Genomic DNA, 19,657 nt, shown 5'->3' with positions numbered 1-19,657 from the left:
TTTACCCTCTGCCCTCCCCTTGCTGTACTCCCATCCTTTTTCACTCTTGCTCTTAAGTTATCTTACCCTAGTCTAGTAATCTTTGGCTCATATAACCTGTCCCTGGTTTTTCTTCTTTTTCAGACAACAAGCAGACCTTCACATGAGGGAGGCAAAAAAGTTGAAGCAGAAAGCCGAGTTAATGGTTAGTATTGGCTCTTTATCTCTTTGGTAGAATATTTTCTCATAGTAAAAAAATATTTTTTGGTAGTCTCCATTCTACTGTATTCCCTATCACTCAGCGTATATGTGGTGGAAAGAGGGGGGTGCAGCAGGCGCAGGAGAAAGGAGTGTGTGAGCCCTACCATTGGCCACAACATATGCACGCAGCAAAATCAGGACCTTATTGATTAAGCGGTAGGTGGTTCTTGGTGATATTATTTTCTTTGGCTCCACTGATTCAGTCTGATCATGGGCAGATATATAGAGGACCTAGTCACACGTTTTATATCTAAGTCAGTGAAAGTTAATCTACCTGCTGGTGATTTAATGCATAGGTGCCTTTTTATTCCACTGCATTAGTTCCTTGGATGTGAAAAATGAGTCCTGCTGTTGAAACTCAGTCAGTGTGTGTTCACTCTAAAACATTTCACAAGGCAGGGAAGCCTGTTTACATTCCAAAATTATCTTAAAGCCTTGAGAGGCTGACCCAAAGGAAGAGTTGAGCTAGGCTATTAGATGAGATTTTAAGATGTAAAGGTAATGATTATACTGTTGGTAAACATGCTTTAAAGACATGAATTCTCTTTACCTATTGGCTTTTGGACTTTCTGAAAGATGGTGGTTTTGTAGTTCATTGTGTACATAATTACGCTTTTACATCACTACTGCAATAAATATAATGAGATAATGTTTTGCCCTTTGTCATATGTAGATATCCAAGACTCTGGGGATTTTGCTTATGTAGTGAGTCTCTAAACCTAAATCCCCACAAATGCAAAAATGCAAAAACCTCCCTGGAAAACCATATGTTGAACTTTGTTACACAGAGGAAGGGCATGAGTTGACTTTTTTGGTCCACATGTAAACCTAACCACACATTTCAGACACCCACAGGGGTCTGAATCAGATTGATTCACCAACAAGATCCTGGCCTGGTGCTCTTCAACTTGCCTCATCTGCAGACCTGTATCTCTTCTGAGACTCTTTCATCAGATACCCTTGCATTAGGCAAAATTTTAATTCTTTACCATGCTGAATTCTGTAAGATAGTCAAATACAGGCCTCTCTAGCCCTGTCCCTAAAACTACCCTGTACCAGGGTGACCTAAGTCAGATGAAGAATCTGAGATTGGCCAGGTGCGGTGGCTCATGCCTATTATCCCAGCACTTTGGGAAGCCGAGGTGGGTGGATCACGAGGTCAGGAGCTCAAGACCATCCTGGCTAACACAGTGAAACCCCGTCTCTACTAAAAAATGCAAAAAATTAGCTGGACCCTGTGGCAGGCGTCTGTAGTCCCAGCTACTAGGGAGGCTGAGGCAGGAGAATTGCTTGAACCTGGGAGGCGGAGCTTACAGTGAGCCGAGATCGCGCCACTGCACTCCAGCCTGGGTGACAGAGCAAAAAAAAAAAAAAAAAAACAAGAAAAGAAGAATCTGAGATTGTGCCAAGCAGTGGTTTCAGCAGCTTCCAGTTTTCCAAGATTGTTACTGGAACTGTATGAATCTTTGGAGTTTTGGAAAGAGTAAATATTTCGCACTGTCAGCCAGTTATCTAAAACTTATCTTGACATTGGACACTTTCAGTACTAGATTCCTCGTTATTCAAAGGAGTAATAGTCATACTCTGGGGAACTTTGTTTTTAATCTATTCATATGCATACATTCTTTCTCCTTACCTAAGGTGATTGTACATCCCAGTGTGCCAGGACAGTCCTAGTTTGTGCCTGTTTCATCCCAGTTTGAGAAATAATTGTATCCTGTTTCACTCTTAAAATATACCAGTGTGGACAATAAACCCCTGTGGCCAACCACTCCATAATAATCTCCCTTAATTGCATAATGTTTCGAAGATGTGCCTTTGGTGTTCCAAATAGTTACGTACCCAACTGAGTAGAAAGGAATGTGTTTCTTCTCTACGTTGTCTTCAACTGATGCGTAGCGAAACTACTTTAACAATGTTTCAGGAGATACATGGAATCACAGAAATATGGACATTATTGGTCTTGTGATATACTTATCTAAAGGAAATGAATATTGACAAATTGCTATACAATATTGTAGTTTAGTTTATTTCTAGTGTAAAGCCAATATTAACTTTGGAAATCCCATGAAAGAGATGATGCTGAATAAGCATATTTGGAGAATTAAGTTCCCATCAGTGAAGCAAACCAGTCATGCCAAATACTGCTGATTAATTGGGGAATACTCATATGATTTTTGTTCTGTCACTAATCTGACCCTTAGTTCTCCAGAAAAAGTATTTTTTGATTAAGTTACTTTTTAAAATAAAAAATTTTAGAATAATTGAATATTCTGAAATATACATATATACATATGTACATATACATGTGTATGTGTATAGCAGCCTAGTTTGTTCCGGTACTGGTAAAACATGAGAACGGTATGCACTAAAGTCTTTCTGTTGTCAGCTCACTGAGAGAAGCGTTTCCACCCCGTGTAGAGTGCAGCAGCATGCCTAAGTAGTATGAGTTTCCTTTCCTTTCCTTTCCTTTCCTTTCCTTTCCTTCCCCCTTCCCCCTTCCCCCTTCCCCCTTCCCCCTTCCCCCTTCCCCTTCCTTCTTTTCTTTTCCTTTCTTTCTTTCTTTCTTTTTTTTTTGCAATGGAGTCTCGCTCTGTCGCCCAGACTGGAGTGCAGTGGCATGATCTCGGCTCACTGTAACCTCTGCCTCCCAGATTCAAGCAATTCTCCTGCCTCAGCCTCCCAAGTAGCTGGGATTACAGGCCCACCACCATGCCTGGCTAATTTTTATGTAGAGATGGCAGTTTCACCACGTTGGCCAGACTGGTCTCAAACTCCTGACCTCAAGTGATCCATCTGCCTCGGCCTCCCAAAGTGCTGGGATTACAGGCGTGAGCCACCACGCCCAGCCCCTATGTTCATTCTTTCCTTTTGAACATAGCAAATACAAAGCAGAAATTACAAATGCTAATCAGTTGCTCTCGATGCGGTACATATGCCATATGTGGAGAGAAAGACAGTTACATCACACTGTCATCAGCTGCACTTGCCATATGCCACTTAGAAGGGTGCTACATGACAAGGTGTGTATTCAGGTGTAGGGTGACCACCAATATCTGGTTTTGTTCATATTTTTACGTTCCCTTTAAGGGACTCTGAAATGTTACCCCTGTTGACCTGGGGGGATGGCTTTGTGCACTAAAGCAGATGTCAAAGGAGATTAATCTCTTGGGCTGTAAAATGCATAAAACAATTATTGTTAGCTATTATATCTAACATGCTTATAAACCAAGAGTATTTTCTGCTTTTTAGTAAACTTCAGCACACACAAAGAAATATGTGCCTGCATTACTCTAGACATGTGGAATAATGTGTTTCTCAAGAAAGTTACAGAATGAGTAATTGCACACTGATAACAAGGAGACTATGTACTTACCACCTTAGTTTGGATATGTGCTTTCATAAGGCTTTGAGAGCATGGTCTTAATACAGGATCGTTTTCTTTTTCCTAATGAATTTCTGCTAAAAGAGTGATTTCAGCAGGTCAAAGCTAACAGGCTTTGGTTATCATTTTTAGTTCATTCATCCTCACACTTCTCCCTGGCCATACTTAAACTAAGACAGTGGAGGAAAGTCACACTAAAGAATGTGGGTGAGAAACTAAATCAAGGTTTGTCTTCAGCCTAACAATGACCATGTTCTTCTCCTGCAGACGGACAAGGTTGGAAAGGCTTTCAAGTACCTGGAAGCCGTCTTGTCCTTGATTGAGTGTGGAATTGCCACAGAGTCTGAAAGCCCAGCATCCAAGTCAGCTTACTCTGTCTACTCAGAAACTGTAGATCTCATTAAGTAAGTGCCAAGTCATTGTGCTTTCCTTTTCTTTCCTCACCTTTATTGTCTTAATCCATTTGAACCTTAGTGTAAAGATGACTCAATAAAGGGGAGCCTTTAAAAAGTTACTGGTCCAAGAACTAGTTTTTGTCCTGAACTAAAATTGCATTCTAGATGAAGTGCTAGCGCAGAGTAACTGGGTCCAACTACATCATTTTGCTAAGTGCACCAAGAAGTGCCAGAGCTTTCAGGGAGAGGTTGGTTTTTCCAGTTGAGCTTTTTTTTTTTTTTTTTTTTTTTTTGAGACGGAGTCTCCGTCGCCCAGGCTGGAGTGCAGTGGCGCGATCTGGGCTCACTGCAAGCTCCGCCTCCCGGGTTTACGCCATTCTCCTGCCTCAGCCTCCTGAGTAGCTGGGACTACAGGCGCCCGCCATCTCGCCCGGCTAATTTTTTGTATTTTTTAGTAGAGACGGGGTTTCACCGTGTTAGCCAGGATGGTCTCGATCTCTGACCTCGTGATCCACCGTCTCGGCCTCCCAAAGTGCTGGATTACAGGCTTGAGCCACCGCGCCCGGCCTTCCAGTTGAGCTTTCTTATCAGATGACCTCTCCTCTCAGTTTAAGCTTCTACTTTGTTTACTTACCTACATTTCAACAGGGGACTCAGTGAGGACCCAACTTTACTTGGTTTCAAGAGGTAGACAAGCCACGCAAGAGGCATGTCCCTGCCTGGTTTTCTCAGTGGCCTGGATTGTTGCTCTAAAGCCTTGGGTTTTTCATTTTTTTCCTGGGATGCTCTCATCTTTTCAACATCTTCAGGAAAAGTCAATATAAAATGGAAACAAGCATAGTAAGTTGTATTTGTGTCTGCCTTTGTTTAAAACCTGATGTACTTTTATGTTTTCCTGTAGGTTCATAATGTCATTAAAATCCTTCTCAGATGCCACAGCGCCAACACAAGAGAAAATATTTGCTGTTTTATGGTGTGTATTTTCCTTTGTCTAAATAGTACTAAATTTGTTTTTGCATCTGTTGATGTTACAAAAAGATTTTGAAATTTGTTTTCTTAATGTGAAAATTATGAAAAGCAAGTCAGTACTTTGGTCAAAAGGTTAATCCCCCACTGATAAATTCTTACAAAATGGTATCTGCTGCCATTTTTCTGATGGCTTGTTAAATGCTTTGGTCTTGTGATATAAATTATATCCTTGTGTTTTCTACCAGCATTTACTTTTAGGATAGTATGAACAGAGCAGTAAGATTGTTTACATACCAACTCACACAGGTGAGGAAAACGCAGTGTGTTCGTTAGGCTGTAGAAGGTGAGATGGCTGATTTTCTGTCGTCTGATAGTCATGTGCAGTTTCCCTTCTGTCTTTGTTCACAGCATGCGTTGCCAGTCCATTTTGAACATGGCGATGTTTCGTTGTAAAAAAGACATAGCAATAAAGTATTCTCGTACTCTTAATAAACACTTCGAGAGTTCTTCCAAAGTCACCCAGGCACCTTCTCCATGCATTGCAAGGTAACTCTAATATAAATCATTTCCAAAATTGAGTCATTTCTTTCTTTACTTCTTGCTTTGTGACCATTTGTATGCTTACATATGTGAGTTTGCCTTTTCAAAAATCTTTGGCTTCAACTGTGTGCTGATTGCTCCTAAATTTAAATTATTAGCATATTTCTACCTTTTTGAGAAATAGTTATAAATCAAGGTTGTTGCTGATTGGAAAACATAAAAAGGTAATTGCAAAGAATATAGAATTGAGATTTTTGAGCTTTGAAGGTTTGTTTGTTTTTTGAGACAGAGTTTTGCTCTGTTGCCCAGGCTGGAATGCAGTGCTGCAATCTTGGCTCACTGCAACCTCCACCTCCTGGGTTCAAGCGATTCTCCTGCCTCAGCCTCCCGAGTAGCTGGGATTACATACAGGTCTGTGCCGCCACCATGCCCAGCTAATTTTTGTATTTTTAGTAGAGATGGGGGTTTTCACCACATTGACCAGATTGGTCTCAAACTCCTCACCTCAAATGATCTGCCTGCCTTGGGCTCCCAAAGTGCGGGGATGCCACAGGTGTGAGCCACTGCGCCTGGCCGAGCTTTGAGGATCTTTAGATAAGCGGAAGAACACAAAACAAGAGGCAGAGCCATCCGAACCGAGCCAGAGTCCTTCTCTCTCTGTGTGTGTGACATAGCCTCTTGACATTTCAGTAAACAAGAAATTTCCAGAGCCATATGCCCTTCATCTTCTCCAGGATCCACACCAGTCATACTAAGAATGAAAATGATTAGCAAAATTATTTTCCCTACTTTGTGAACTAAAATTGTTCATGTATGCTCTAAGTTATTAGAAAAAAAAAAAAAAATCCTTGTACAAGTGTTTTTAAAATGAAGTTGGAATTTTCTTCCCTGTAGTCCTTGCCTAGTATTTTTTAATTTGGTCATACTCCTTGTGAAGTTCCTAGTTCTGATAAGTTTTGCTATTTTAAGAACATCACTTACACGACTGCCCTATTTCTAGCACAGTCAAAAGAAGAGACTCCCATATGGCCTCTCTTAAAAAAGAAAGTCCCGATTAAGAAGTAACTTCATATTACCTCTGAAGATTTTCATGGCTGCTGCACCTGAGATATTATTCTAAGCTAACAGATTGTCAGTCACATTCTTTTAGATAACTCCTTCAATCATTTGCCCATCCAGTGTATACTGAGCACCTTCTTCATACTAAGCCTTGTGTTAGGTACTGGGGATACAGCAGACAAGAACCACTGCCCTCATGAAGCTTTCACTCTACTCCTTGCAAATGTACATTCTGCTAGGTCCGTGCAGCCCAAAGGGCAGGTGTAACATCATGAGGCTACTGCCGCTGAGCCATCTTTTCCATTTTATATTCATTAACTCTTTTTTATTTAATCCACATTGAGTCACATATTAACTTGCAGGTCCAGATATTCAGCCAAGAGTGGAGTAAAGAGGAGATTGAGTCTTCTGATGCATGATACTTATATTAGTTCATTCATTGACTCAGCAAATATTTATCAGGAGCCTGCTTTTAGCACCCATTGTGCTAAGTGCTACTAATGCAAAAATTAATAAGACATAATTTCTGGCCGGGCGCGGTGGCTCAAGCCTGTAATCCCAGCACTTTGGGAGGCCGAGATGGGCGGATCACGAGGTCAGGAGATCGAGACCATCCTGGCTAACATGGCGAAACCCCGTCTCTACTAAAAAATACAAAAAACTAGCCGGGCGAGGTGGCGGGCGCCTGTAGTCCCAGCTACTTGGGAGCCTGAGGCAGGAGAATGGCGTAAACCCGGGAGGCGGAGCTTGCAGTGAGCTGAGATCCGGCCACTGCACTCCAGCCTGGGCGACAGAGCGAGACTCCATCTCAAAAAAAAAAACATAATTTCTGCTGTGACCCAGGAAAAGGAATAAACAGTAGATAAATGCAAGAAAAGAGAGATGTTCAAGTGGTGGCAGAAAGGAAGCTGTGATGTATCCAGGGTATCCACAGTGTCTAAAAGAATACATGGTACAGAGGAGGTGCTCGGTTAGTGTTTACTGAGTGGATGAAAGGATGAAATACAGGTAGGCGCACACACATGTACATACATTGCATACATAAGAGTATTGTCTTACTAGGAGATTCCAGGCAGAGGAAGTAGACTATGCGAATGGCATGGGAAAGCATATTTGGAGTACAGATTAGCCCAGCATGGTGTCTCATTGACCTTGTAGGAGTGACTTTAGCAGTGGTTATCATTTTGGCAGGTGTGTAGTGAAACTTTGTGTCTTGGACTGTAGTCCCAGACATGTAAATATGTGATCTGGGGGCTACTGGTGACTGACTGACCGGTTTTCTCTTCTCTTCTGCCTCCCAGAAGCACAGGCACACCATCCCCTCTTTCCCCAATGCCTTCTCCTGCCAGCTCCGTAGGGTCCCAGTCAAGTGCTGGCAGTGTGGGGAGCAGTGGGGTGGCTGCCACCATCAGCACCCCAGTCACTATCCAGAATATGACATCTTCCTATGTCACCATCACGTCCCATGTTCTTACCGCCTTTGACCTTTGGGAACAGGCCGAGGCCCTCACAAGAAAGAATAAAGGTAAATAAATGGCTTTGTGGTGGTAATTACTGGGGGGTGTGGATTGGGAGGAAATAACACTGGTTTATATTTTAAGTTCAGTTTCTTGGAGAAAAGGAAATGTGTAGCTGTTTAATTATATTTTCTCCATTCAGCCTCAAAACCTAGTTGCAATTATTCCTTGAGCACTGTGGCATGGAGCTGAATTTCTGTGGCTAGATCTTAGCAAAACCAAACTAGAAGTGATTTTAGCACCTTGCCCCTTCTGAGATTCTGTTGTCATCTCAGCCTGATCTGAAATGCTAGCTGAAAGGCAAGGCAAATGAAGAAGAGGAGTCACTGGCTGCTCCTAGGCTCAGCACATTGGAGATACAAAGTAGCATAACCCAAATACTGAGATGATTATTTGTTTTTAGTATATGATAAGAAAGATAGTAGCTATAGTACCAGAGATGCAGTGTAGTAAACATTATTCAGACTTGTTTGGGGAAGAAGACCCTTGGAGAAATGCAAGGTTTAGGAGAGTTGGAGCCAGCTGGCTGTAACCACTTACTTTCCACATAGCCTCTTAGGGCCTTATCCAATCTTATCAAACTGATAATACTTTTAACTTTTTTTTTCCCCCCATTAATGCATCTTTTGAGGCAAAGGTACAAATTTGGTGTTTTCCAAGTGCCAGCCACTGTGCTAAGCATTATGGATTCAGCTCTAAAGCAAACCGGGTTTATAGTCTAGTAGAGAATTAGCAAGCAGTGACAGTAGATTGTGATCTTTTTTATGTGATAAAATGCAGAATATTGTGGGGAGGTACCTTCTGGAACCTTGAATTTTAATTTTTGTGTGTGCTTGTGTATTTACTTGTTTTTTTGTTTTGTTTTTGCAGAATTCTTTGCTCGGCTCAGCACAAATGTGTGCACCTTGGCCCTCAACAGCAGTTTGGTGGACCTGGTGCACTATACACGACAGGGTTTTCAGCAGCTACTAGAATTAACCAAAACACCTTAATGGAGCCCCAGGTTGATTCAATGCCTTGGGAACTATTTTTGCACATTGGAAGCCTCAAAAACAGTCCAGACGTTTGTTTCATCAGGACAGCAAACTCTAAAAAGAAGCAGCATGAGATGGCCAGGACATTTGTCCACTTAAACTCTCCACAACGGTGTGATCATTGGTTGGACACTATGGTTATGCAGAAGCAGAGATGAGGAGGCTGGCCCCAGAGATGATCTTGCCCTTCCTAACTAAAGGACAGAAGTGCAATGTAGCTTAAATGGGTGTATGAATGGTCTAGAAACATTTCTATTTTTTTTTTTTAACCAGCAGGATACAAGTTGCAAATGAAATGAGGAGAAGCAGTTTCAACTCTGAAAGTGAATTTACATCATCTCAGTAGCCACACTAGTCCATTCCCAGAAGGAAATTTTTTTTTTAACAATGACTTTTGGTGAAGGGTTTTGTGGATGATTTTTTTTTTCTTTTGAGTTTTGGGAGAAATATTTGTTTAATAACTTCTAATGGCCATCTGTAAACCATAAGTAATGAAGGACTCCACTGTGCCCCACTTTCTGCCAACGAACAGTGGCTTGATAATACCAAGTACTGTTGTAATTTATAAAATTGAAGGCAACCCCTGCTCCTGCCGCCCCCCACCCCCCGTTGCCTAGAGTGCTGCACATTCACCCCAGCTCTGACTTCTCTGTTTCTGTGCTGAACGTCAGCCCGCGTCAGAGCGGCAAGGAGGAGCCACAGCGCGTGGGGTGCCGCCTCGAGGTCTGCACGGGAGGACTTGGCGCTGCCATTTCCCACCCCTGCTTCAGCAAAAGGGACTCTAACAGGGCAGTCACTGTTGACTCTATTCTGAATTTCCTACCTTGGGGAAGAAGGGAACCAACGTTTATACCTGACCAGATGGCTAAAGTGCTTTTAAAGTTTTGTTTGAGTAGAGCTGGAATTTGAGGTGCTGATTTGTGGTCTACAGTTATGTGGTAACTCATGTTGTCCAACCAACTCAGAGTTTTGTCAGTGAACAAGAAAAATGAAATCTGCTTCTTAGAGAGGCTATATTTTTCTGCTACAAATTATTTTATATTTATAGCAAAACTAGATTTTCAGAGTCCTTGATTGTCTAGGGGAAGTTAACTCCCTGAGAGGATGTAGAGATTTGGGGTGTTTAATTAGACTTTTGAAAAATTCGTCACCACATGCCTTCACTCCAGAGTGTTCTCAGCTGGATTTGATTTGGTTGAGGAGGAACTGTGGCCCTCCGTAAGTTATTGCCATAGTGTATACGTTAAACCAAGTCCATTTCGAATGACCTAAAATGAAATAATACAATCAGAAATCCCATGTGCCCATAAGCACAGATTTTTCTTTTTCATTGAAACTTTAAAGGTTATTGGAAACATTACTTTGAGTGCAGTGTTTTTAAAAGCCAATTCTTTTTTATCCTTTTTAGAAGTAGAATTTGCACACTTACTACAATTGAGGAGTGTCATCTCTGTAACTAGTTTTCTCCACCTTTGCCCTATTCTGCCCCGCTACGTGTTTCCTACCAAGTGTGTTTTACATTTTCCTGTTAGTGGAGGAGGGAGAAACATCTTTATTTGTAATGAAGACATCTAAGATCCCTTTGATGAATGCAGGAACTCTCTTGGTGGTTTGTAAATATACAAAGGGATATGTCGAGGGATGGGAGCGATGCTTATCTCTCACAGTGTGAGTGGTCTGCGTGAGGCTGTTCCTTCAGTTTCTTCTCCAGACTGTTGTTTGCTTATCACTAAGTCAGAGGTCTGGTCCCTCATGTGAAAGCCAGAGAATGACAGTTGTAGTCATCTGAGCATAAGACCTTGATGTGTGATTCCTGATGACTGGTTCATTTATTCATGTTCTAACGCAAAGCCCCGGTCCTTTTTAAACTACTAGTTTTAAAAACCTGTGTTAAATGAACAGTAATTGCCTGGTAGGTTTTGTGCGTTTGTAGCATTGTGTGTCCATCTCTTATATGTAAGGGACAAGGCACCAGAATCGGGCTTTATTTTGATATTGAAGATGTTATTTAACATCTTTCTTTTTTCCTTACTCCCTTAGCCATCCCCTCCCCTTTTGCCCCATCATTCCCTAGAACAAGCCACCTGTCAATTGTGAAGGGTCGTGTTCCTTATGGCAGGTCCTGTCTATGCAGATGGTGCCAGAGCATGTGCGTGTTCTGTTGGCAAGCCACAGTGCTCCCTTGACTGAAGACATTTCCAAGTAGATTTCTCAGCCAGCTCTAAAACAGATTGCTTTTTCAGTGGCCTTACTCTGTGGTTTTTTTTTTCCCCTTCTGAACTTGATATAAAGATTTTATTTGTCCCTTGAAAAAGTAACACATGTGCATAGATCAATTTGTACTACTTTGGTCATTGGATATTTCTGATCCTTATTGCATTGTACCTAAAAGAGAATAACTAATGGTAACCTTTTTAATAGAGTATGTGAAAGGCAGTGGCTGAGGAATCCTTAATGTTCATAGGGTGTTTTTGCTGTTACAGTTGTATATAGAAGTCTAAAGGATTTTTAAAATCATTTGCACTTTTTCACTGCATGCTTACAATTCCCAAAGGCAAAATCTGTACTGAGGTAGATCATTTTGAAAGGACTAGATTATAAAATTAAGCCTTTGAATATGCAAAGTTCTTATAACAGTAATAGTACACACTTCACAGTAAGACAAATGCAAAGCATCTTAAGGAGTGAAAATAGAGTGTAAATCTTGCCTTTGGCACTACAAGGGGTGTGTGTGTGTCTGTGTCTGTCTGTGTGTGTGTGTGTCTTTAGTAGGAGATGGAAGAACACTGTTTTATTTTTAAAAGTGTTGAATGTTTCTGTCCTTTCTGTGAATTATTGAATTTAAGATCCCTGCTAAATAATGAAAAAACACTTTACTAAAATTTATCAGATTATACTGGGTTCGGATTGTGAAAACATTGGCCACCTAGTAGCAGTGGTGAGGAGTGGGAGGGCCCAGCAAGCATTTATCAGAAATAGAATCACAATAGGAGGAGAATTTGACTGTCTGATATTATGATTTGATCACAATACTGAATAGGAAAAGCATTAATATTTTGTAACAAAAGGATCTTTATATTATAGATCTGTTTTGACCAAAACGTGTAGCTATTTCCCTTGGGCAAATTGGACCACACTTATCTCCCTTGTCCTGTATTCTTTAATTTCAGGTCTCGGGATGTTTAAAAAGCTAAAATCCCCTACCCCTTTCTGGCTGAAAACTTGCCTTATTTGGTATCTTACACATTAATGTTACTAGCGTCGGGAGCTTACTGATTTATTATGATTCATCTTCAGTAATTTTTAGAAGCAAAAAGAAAACCATTGTATCCTCCACAATTAACAAAACTGTTATCTCTGATATACAAAAGGATATAAATACATACACTTAAACAGAGAATAAGAGGCTGATTGATTGAATTGTGCCTTTGAACCTAGTTTTGAAATACTGCTGTGTTTGTTTTGCCATGGCTTCAGGGATGCTACATGACTCTTGCACCTTTTACTCCTCTGCTTTATGAAGTTTGAGTTGTATTTGTGCATCTTAAGGTAGATTAAGGCTTGAGGCTGGCCTTTTTTCTTTTAATTTTTTGTACTTAAACTTGCTTGCTTCCTACCACAGATTCTTTATTTTCCCAAACACTACAAAAAAACTTAAAACTTTGCCATTTCATCTATTTACACTCTTTGCCACTGATTAGCAGTATTTAAATCTTGCAAGAATATTTTGTGCTTCCTTTAGAAACACAAGAGTATAGAGTTTTCTCCCTGGAAAGTGAGAGTTGGGCATTGCAGCCATGGAGGGATGCTGGGATCGATTATGGCAGTACCTTTTTCCCTCCTGGTCTTGAGCCAGTTGCCTCTTGTTTTGGGTCCCACTTAGGATTAATGGATGTAAGGTATTTTCCTGTGCCTTTATCTTGTGTCATTCTATTGGAAGGAGGTGTAATGGCAGAATAGCACAGTGTTGGGGGTTTTCCTTCAAACACTGCAAGTGATATTGCCACCATGTGAACCTCAAATATGCAATCCAGTTGTGTTGGTTTCTCGGTGACTTTAAGAGTGTTCATCTCTTCCTGAATTGTGAGCACTGACCGTGTTCTTTAGTTCTTATTTATGGTGAGTTGACAAATACCAACTACTGCTTTTCTTTAGGTGGCTATAAGTTTCTTATTGTCAGGGGGAAATGACACTATATTCTGTTCCACTGAGCGTCAGAGATCAGCAGGCAGTGCATTAGGTAGAGAAGTGCCTATACTTCTCTATCTAAGAGGGCAGGAGGGAAACCCTACAGCTCCTTGTGAGCCTATATATTCGTATATTGGCCTGGAGAAGACAAGGGAATAAGACCACTCATAGTGAGGCTGGCCAAGCTGTGCTGGTTGGACCAGGCAGTGGCTGACCTAAGGAAGGCAGCTTGCTTTGCTCAAAAGTAGGTTTTTAAGCAATGCTTAACACAGGCAGTATTAACTTCACCTTTTGTTCAGGCCACCAACATGTATTGTTAAAATTACTGCACATCCCCCCTCAGATATCAAGTATACACTGTTCGTGTTAGGGTGTGTGTGTGTATGTACGCATGCATGTGTCCCAAATCTTGTTTTAATTTTTTTTTTCTGAATGTGATCGTGTTTTGGATAATACCTGAGCAGGGTTGCCTTTTTTTTATTTATTACCATTATATATTATATTATATTATATATTTTTTGCTTTCTTATAACTTTGGAGGAAAGTTAAATCTTGGTATTATTAAAATTGTTTTAAAAAGGAGTAAATTTTCCAGTTGATAAATGAAAAATCACTGGTCTATCTTTAAAATAATGAGTTTTTCTTTAATTACTGTGGAATAATGTGCCAGCTCTCATCAACACAATGATTTTGTACATAGGGTAGGGAAGCAGTGATGCTCTCAATGGGAAGATGTGCAACACAAAGTATACATGTATTTTACCTACTTCATCAATGGAACTGCAACTTGGGGCTTTGTGAATAAAATTTAGCTGCCTTGTATAGTCGTTTGAAAGAGAATATGTGATCTGTGAGATAATTAATAGTTTTTTTTTAGAAGAAAAGTCTGCAAAAGATCTTCCCAAAGACAGTGTGCCACAGATCTTTTGTTCTCTGTAATGAGGATTAATTGCTGTTTAAACAAAAACGTAATTGTTCATCTTTAAATTCTTTCCTTTTCATAAGAGGATCAAGCTGTAAAAAAACAAAAAAATGAATAAAAATTTCGAGAAATCATTGGGGTTGAATCCATGCTTTCCCTTTACCTGAATCCAGTAATTCTTAATACTGTTATGTGAAATTGCCATCTATAGCCAAGGAGTTTCACATGAACAGTGTGCCCTTATTCATAATATTTACTGCTGGAATGGAGAAAGAACTGTGCTCAGGCAGCTTATCCTTCTGTTCAGGTGTTCTCGCTAAGATCATAATCAGACACAAATTGGTCTAACATCACTAGTGTGGCTTCTTATCCTTAACATCAACTGGAGGGTGTAGCAGTGACCAAATTTGCCGTGTAGACAGGTTTGTAGAATGTTGGTATTGAAAGGAATCTAAAGGTTATCTGGCCTTTTCACCCTTTGCCACTGTTAAAGAAAAAATACTCTTCGTGATTTCATGAAATGGGAAAGGACCTAGGTGCTGAAATCTCACTTCCTTGTGTTTGGATCTGATTTTCTGGTTTGCTAATGATGTGACCCTTGGTCAAATTAACCTCTCTGCATTTCTCTTTTACAACTGTTGATATGGTATCCACCCAGTAAGATTGCAAGGATCACATTAGATGATGTATGGAGATTGTTTAGCATGGTGTGTGGCATTATGTAATCACTCAGAAACCAGTGGCTATTTGATTTCCTCCCCTTACTGCGCTGCCATATCCCAACTGCTGACCCTCCAGCTGGAACACTCACTGCCTTCCTCTTCCTTTTTAATTTTTTATCCTTCCAAACGTTAGATCATGCTTCACTTGGACTAGTCCTAGTGAACAAACATAGACCCAACCCCTGTAAATTTATAGTAAAGTTGAAAAGTCAACAATAACTGTTGTACAAGGCGTACAGTAGCAAGTGTGGGGAAAGGGAGTGTTTTAGATCTGATTGAGAAAAACTACAGGGAAAATAATTGGAACTAGGGCTTGAAAAATCGGTCTCAGTTATCAAGTCTCTTCTGGGTGTTGAACCTTTTTCACCAAAACTTTCCATATCATATCTTGTATAACTTAGTAGTAGTAGTCCAGGTATGGTTGTGCCAATTTAACCTCTTTGTTAAACATTGAGATTGTTTCTAATCTGGGGATATTATAAAGAATGTTTCCATGACCATCCCTGGAACAAAGTATTTGGGGAAATTCAAATATTTTTAATTTGGGATATTTCTTTGGAATAAATTCCAAGAAGTGGATTGTATGGTGAAAACATTCATTTTTCTTTTTTTGGGAAAATATTCAAACATATCCTGAAAAAAATAATACTATGTATACATATATACTTACCACCTAGATTGAACAATTAACATTTTACCATATTTTTTATGTAAATGTGAAGGTGTGTACGCTCACGCTGAATAGTGGGTTGCAGACATATTTCACCCCTAAAAGTTGTAGCATGCAACTGTCAGGACACTTTCCAATGTAGTCACAATACCATTATAGGATCTAAAGTCATTTATCAGTGCTTAATGTTCAGTCCATATTCAGATTTCTGTAGCGGCCTTCAAACTTACCTTTTGAACATGGCTTCAACTGTTTCATGCATTACATTTAGCAGTTATGTCTCTTTAGTCTTGAGAACAATCCTTCCTTCACCCACCGCAAACCTTTTTTTTTTTTTTTTTTTTTTGAGACAGGCTGGAGTGCAGTGGCACAATCATAGCTCTGAGCACTCGGTCGATCCTCCCACCTCAGCCTCCCGAGTAGTAGGGATGACAGGCACATGCCATCATGCCCAGCTAATTTTTGTGTTTTTTGTAGAGACACTGTTTCACCATGTTGTCCAGGTTGGTCTTGAACTCCTGGGCTCAAGTGATCTACCGTGCCTAGGCCTCCCAAAATGCTGGGATTACAGGTGTAAGCCACCACGCCCAGGCACCCTCCCCCACTTTTTTAAATGTAATTTCCCCCATCCTCGATTTGTCTGGTTCCCCCAAATGTTCATTAATTCATTCATCTCCTGTATTTTCTATAAACTGGAAGTTCAGTCTAGAGGTCTGATTATATTTGGCAAGAATCCTTCACAGGTGATGCTGTGGACTTCATGCTGGATCACATCAGGAGGTAATTAGAATGGTTTTTACTGTGTGATACTAAATTTGAGTCTTTGGCTAAGATATAATCACCAGAACTCTCCTTTATAATAAATAAGATCTTTTTCCCTATCCCCACCACCTTTCACTTGATTTTATTATAGCACACATGGATGATCCTTGCTAAAAACATGATTTTATTGGGAGTTAAAGAATGGGAAGAGTGTATTTTACAGGCTCTTGTTACTGTCACGTTACCCATAGAAAAGTTTTACCGGCCGGGCACGTTGGCTCACGCCTGTAATCCCAGCGCTTTGGGAGGCCGAGGCGGGTGGATCACGAGGTCAGGAGATCGAGACCATCCTGGCTAACAAGGTGAAACCCCGTCTCTACTAAAAACACAAAAACTAGCCGGGCATGATGACGGGCGCCTGTAGTCGCAGCTACTCGGGAGGCTGGGGTAGGAGAACGGCGTGAACCCGGGGGGCAGAGCTTGCAGTGAGCAGAGATCGTGGCACTGCATTCCAGCCTGGGCGACACAGCAAGAATCCGTCTCAAAAGAAGTTTTATCACATGTTTTCAGAGTATCTATTTTCCAAATCCTTTACCTAACCTGGGTGTTATGTTGGAAAAGGGGAAGGGGAAAAATCACCGAACTTGATAGGTGGCAAATGGTGTCCCTGGTGTGTTTTATTCCATGATAGACTATTTTTCCCTCACATTAAGCTGCCATTTGCAGTGCATGGGTTATGTGACTAGTATTCTAGACCCAGTTCAAATGCCCATCTTGGTGGGGAAAGCTGTTTTCACCAGTCATAGAGATTGAGTTCACCAGTTGGAAGGGTTCTGCTAATAAGGAAGGGGATGCTGAGCGGTAAAGAAAAGATGATCCACCAGGCTGAAAAATGCATGTTTTTCCTTTTGATTTATGTATTTAGAGGATAGTAACCTTTTGTTAAGTATTTCTCTCCAAATTAGTTTTTTGATTTTTATTATGCTGGGCTTTAAAAAAAAAAAAAATTTAAGTAGGTAGACTTCTAGCAATGTCCTTGCAGTTTCTGCTTTTGGTGTCTCCATACGGTGCATACAGACTATTTCCCAAATGCTGTACAAGGCAGTTTTACTACCACTGAATACTGGCAACTACTCTGTGACATTAAAGCGGTAATCTCCCTTTGTGTCCTGTCTTTTATTAGCAAGTATCTGGGCACTTTTGGAGCCTGCATTATTTGAATAGGTACTGGCTCACTATTTGCCAGGGTTGTTAGGAATGTAAATTGTCACAATCCAGGCTACTTTTAAGTCAGTCATCTAGGTGGGGCTTAGGACCCTCAAATTCATTCCAAATAACTTTGAAACCCAATGTGTCTTTATCAGAATCGGAGGTTTATCTGCTGTTACTTTGGTAGTGATTAGATAATTGTACTGTCTAGTCTGTTTTGTCTGAGGAACAGGACTCTTTCAGCGTTTGTGGTTTTCCAGTAGACCACACTCAGCTGAAAGCAAGACTGTACTGAGACACCAAGGCTCTGATAATAAGGGCCTTTGCCCTTCCAACAGACTGAGGGCGGGCCTTGAAATACTCTTTGAACACACAATTCTATTTTAGCTTTAAAAAGACCATGTGCCTCCCCTGGATAAGTGCTTTAAATCACCCTTCTCTATTATGGAGGCCCAGTCCTAACATCTCATTTACCTTATTTCACGTGTAGGAGGAAGAAACAATTACGGGTTTTGACGTCTTCACTGCTATTCCTATAAATTATCCTCTAAGAACCACCACCACCCCTTCTCAAAAATGGTGCATGAGCACGTATTTTCTTAGGAGTACTCATACTATTGGGATGTGGAAAACTGGTCGTGCTCAACTGAATGAACTATAGAAAAATGCCTTTAGTTTTCCATCTTTGAACTACAATCTTTGAAGAAACTCCTTGTGCAGGTAAAACTTGGCTCCCAGGACTGCAACTGAGGAATTCACAATCTCAAGGGAAGCAGCAAGTGATCCTGGTAAGGTGGTTTTAAAGCGCTTCCCAAGCTTATATATACATGAGAATGTAATTTTTTAATCCTATTTTTAAGCTGATTTACAGACTAGTAAAACAAATTACAGTCAGCCTTCCATATCCATGGTGGATTCAACGGATAGAAAATATTCAGGGTGAAAAATTCCCACGAAGTTCTAAAAGACATAATGAATTCGCCACGTGCTGAGTACTATGTTGCATCCACGTGAATGAAGTGATGTGTGGTCATTGTATTGGGTACTGAAAGTAATGTAGAGATGATTTATAGTATATGGGAGGATGTGCACAGGTTATATGCAAATATTGTGCCATTTTACAAAGGGAATTAAGCATCCGTGGATTGTGGTATTTGTGAGGATCCTGGAACCAACCCACACTGATACCAAGGGACAACGACATAGAGGCATACAGGGCAAAAAGTGAAAGGGCACGTGCACGTCCTCCCCAGACTCCACAGCCTTTAAGTGTGTGTGGATCTTTCTACAACTTTTCTGTGCATTTTTTTTACACTGTGTATCCTTTTTCAATGTCCAGCATACTTTGGCTACAAAGTACCATGTAATAAGATATGCCACCATTTACTTAAATATTTTCCCATTATGGACACAGGTCACTCCTCCCCACAATATTCTGTGGTTACAACAATGTACTGAAGGAATCGTAGTACACAACATCTTTGTACATTCTTACAAGTATTCTATACGATAAATTCCTGGAAGGGAAATGTCTGGGTCAAAGCGTAAGCTAAATTTTAAATTTTTGATGTTATAGGCTGGGCGCGGTGGCTCACGCACGTAATCCCAGCACAAGGTCAAGAGATCAAGACCATCCTGGCCAATATGGTGAAACCGTCTCTAAAAATACCAAAAAAAAAAAAAAAAAAATTAGCTGGGCGTGGGGGCGTGCGCCTGTCGTCCTAGCTACTTTGGAGGCTGAGGCAGGAGAATCACTTGAACCCAGGAGGTGGAGGTTACAGTGAGCCGAGATCGCACCACTGCACTCCAGCCTGGTGACAGAGCCAAGACCATGTCACAAAAAAAAAAAATTTGATGTTATCGAACTACCTACCTTCCCCACCAACTGCAGATGATCTTACATTTTTGCCAGTTGTGAGAGCAAGGTAAAAAAACAACCTTACACTACTTGCATTTATCTGACAAATGAAGTTAACCATTTTATCACAAGTTCATTGGTCATTTGTGTGACTTTACGGAATGTCTATATTCCTGTACTTAGTTCA

At 40.7% G+C, this 19,657-nt stretch overlaps 1 protein-coding gene across 8 annotated transcripts in view; it reads left to right on the top strand.

Annotated features, from left to right (window-relative positions):
• AFF1 (AF4/FMR2 family member 1) overlaps positions 1-14,383 on the top strand; it is a 214,738-nt gene extending 200,355 nt beyond the window's left edge. For all 8 annotated transcript variants that reach the window (XM_033214150.1, XM_033214147.1, XM_033214149.1 and 5 more), the window contains 6 exons: positions 124-184; positions 3,893-4,029; positions 4,922-4,993; positions 5,398-5,535; positions 7,890-8,113; positions 8,976-14,383. In XM_033214150.1, the coding sequence (XP_033070041.1) occupies positions 124-184; positions 3,893-4,029; positions 4,922-4,993; positions 5,398-5,535; positions 7,890-8,113; positions 8,976-9,097 (754 nt within the window). In that variant the 3' untranslated portion in view covers positions 9,098-14,383. The remainder of the gene's footprint in view (positions 1-123; positions 185-3,892; positions 4,030-4,921; positions 4,994-5,397; positions 5,536-7,889; positions 8,114-8,975) is intronic.
• Positions 14,384-19,657: the final 5,274 nt, after the last annotated feature.

Source organism: Trachypithecus francoisi, unplaced genomic scaffold (genome assembly GCF_009764315.1).
Source record: "Trachypithecus francoisi isolate TF-2019V2 unplaced genomic scaffold, Tfra_2.0 Lachesis_group1, whole genome shotgun sequence".
Taxonomy (NCBI): domain Eukaryota; kingdom Metazoa; phylum Chordata; class Mammalia; order Primates; family Cercopithecidae; genus Trachypithecus; species Trachypithecus francoisi.
This window is presented reverse-complemented; position numbering and strand designations above follow the sequence as displayed.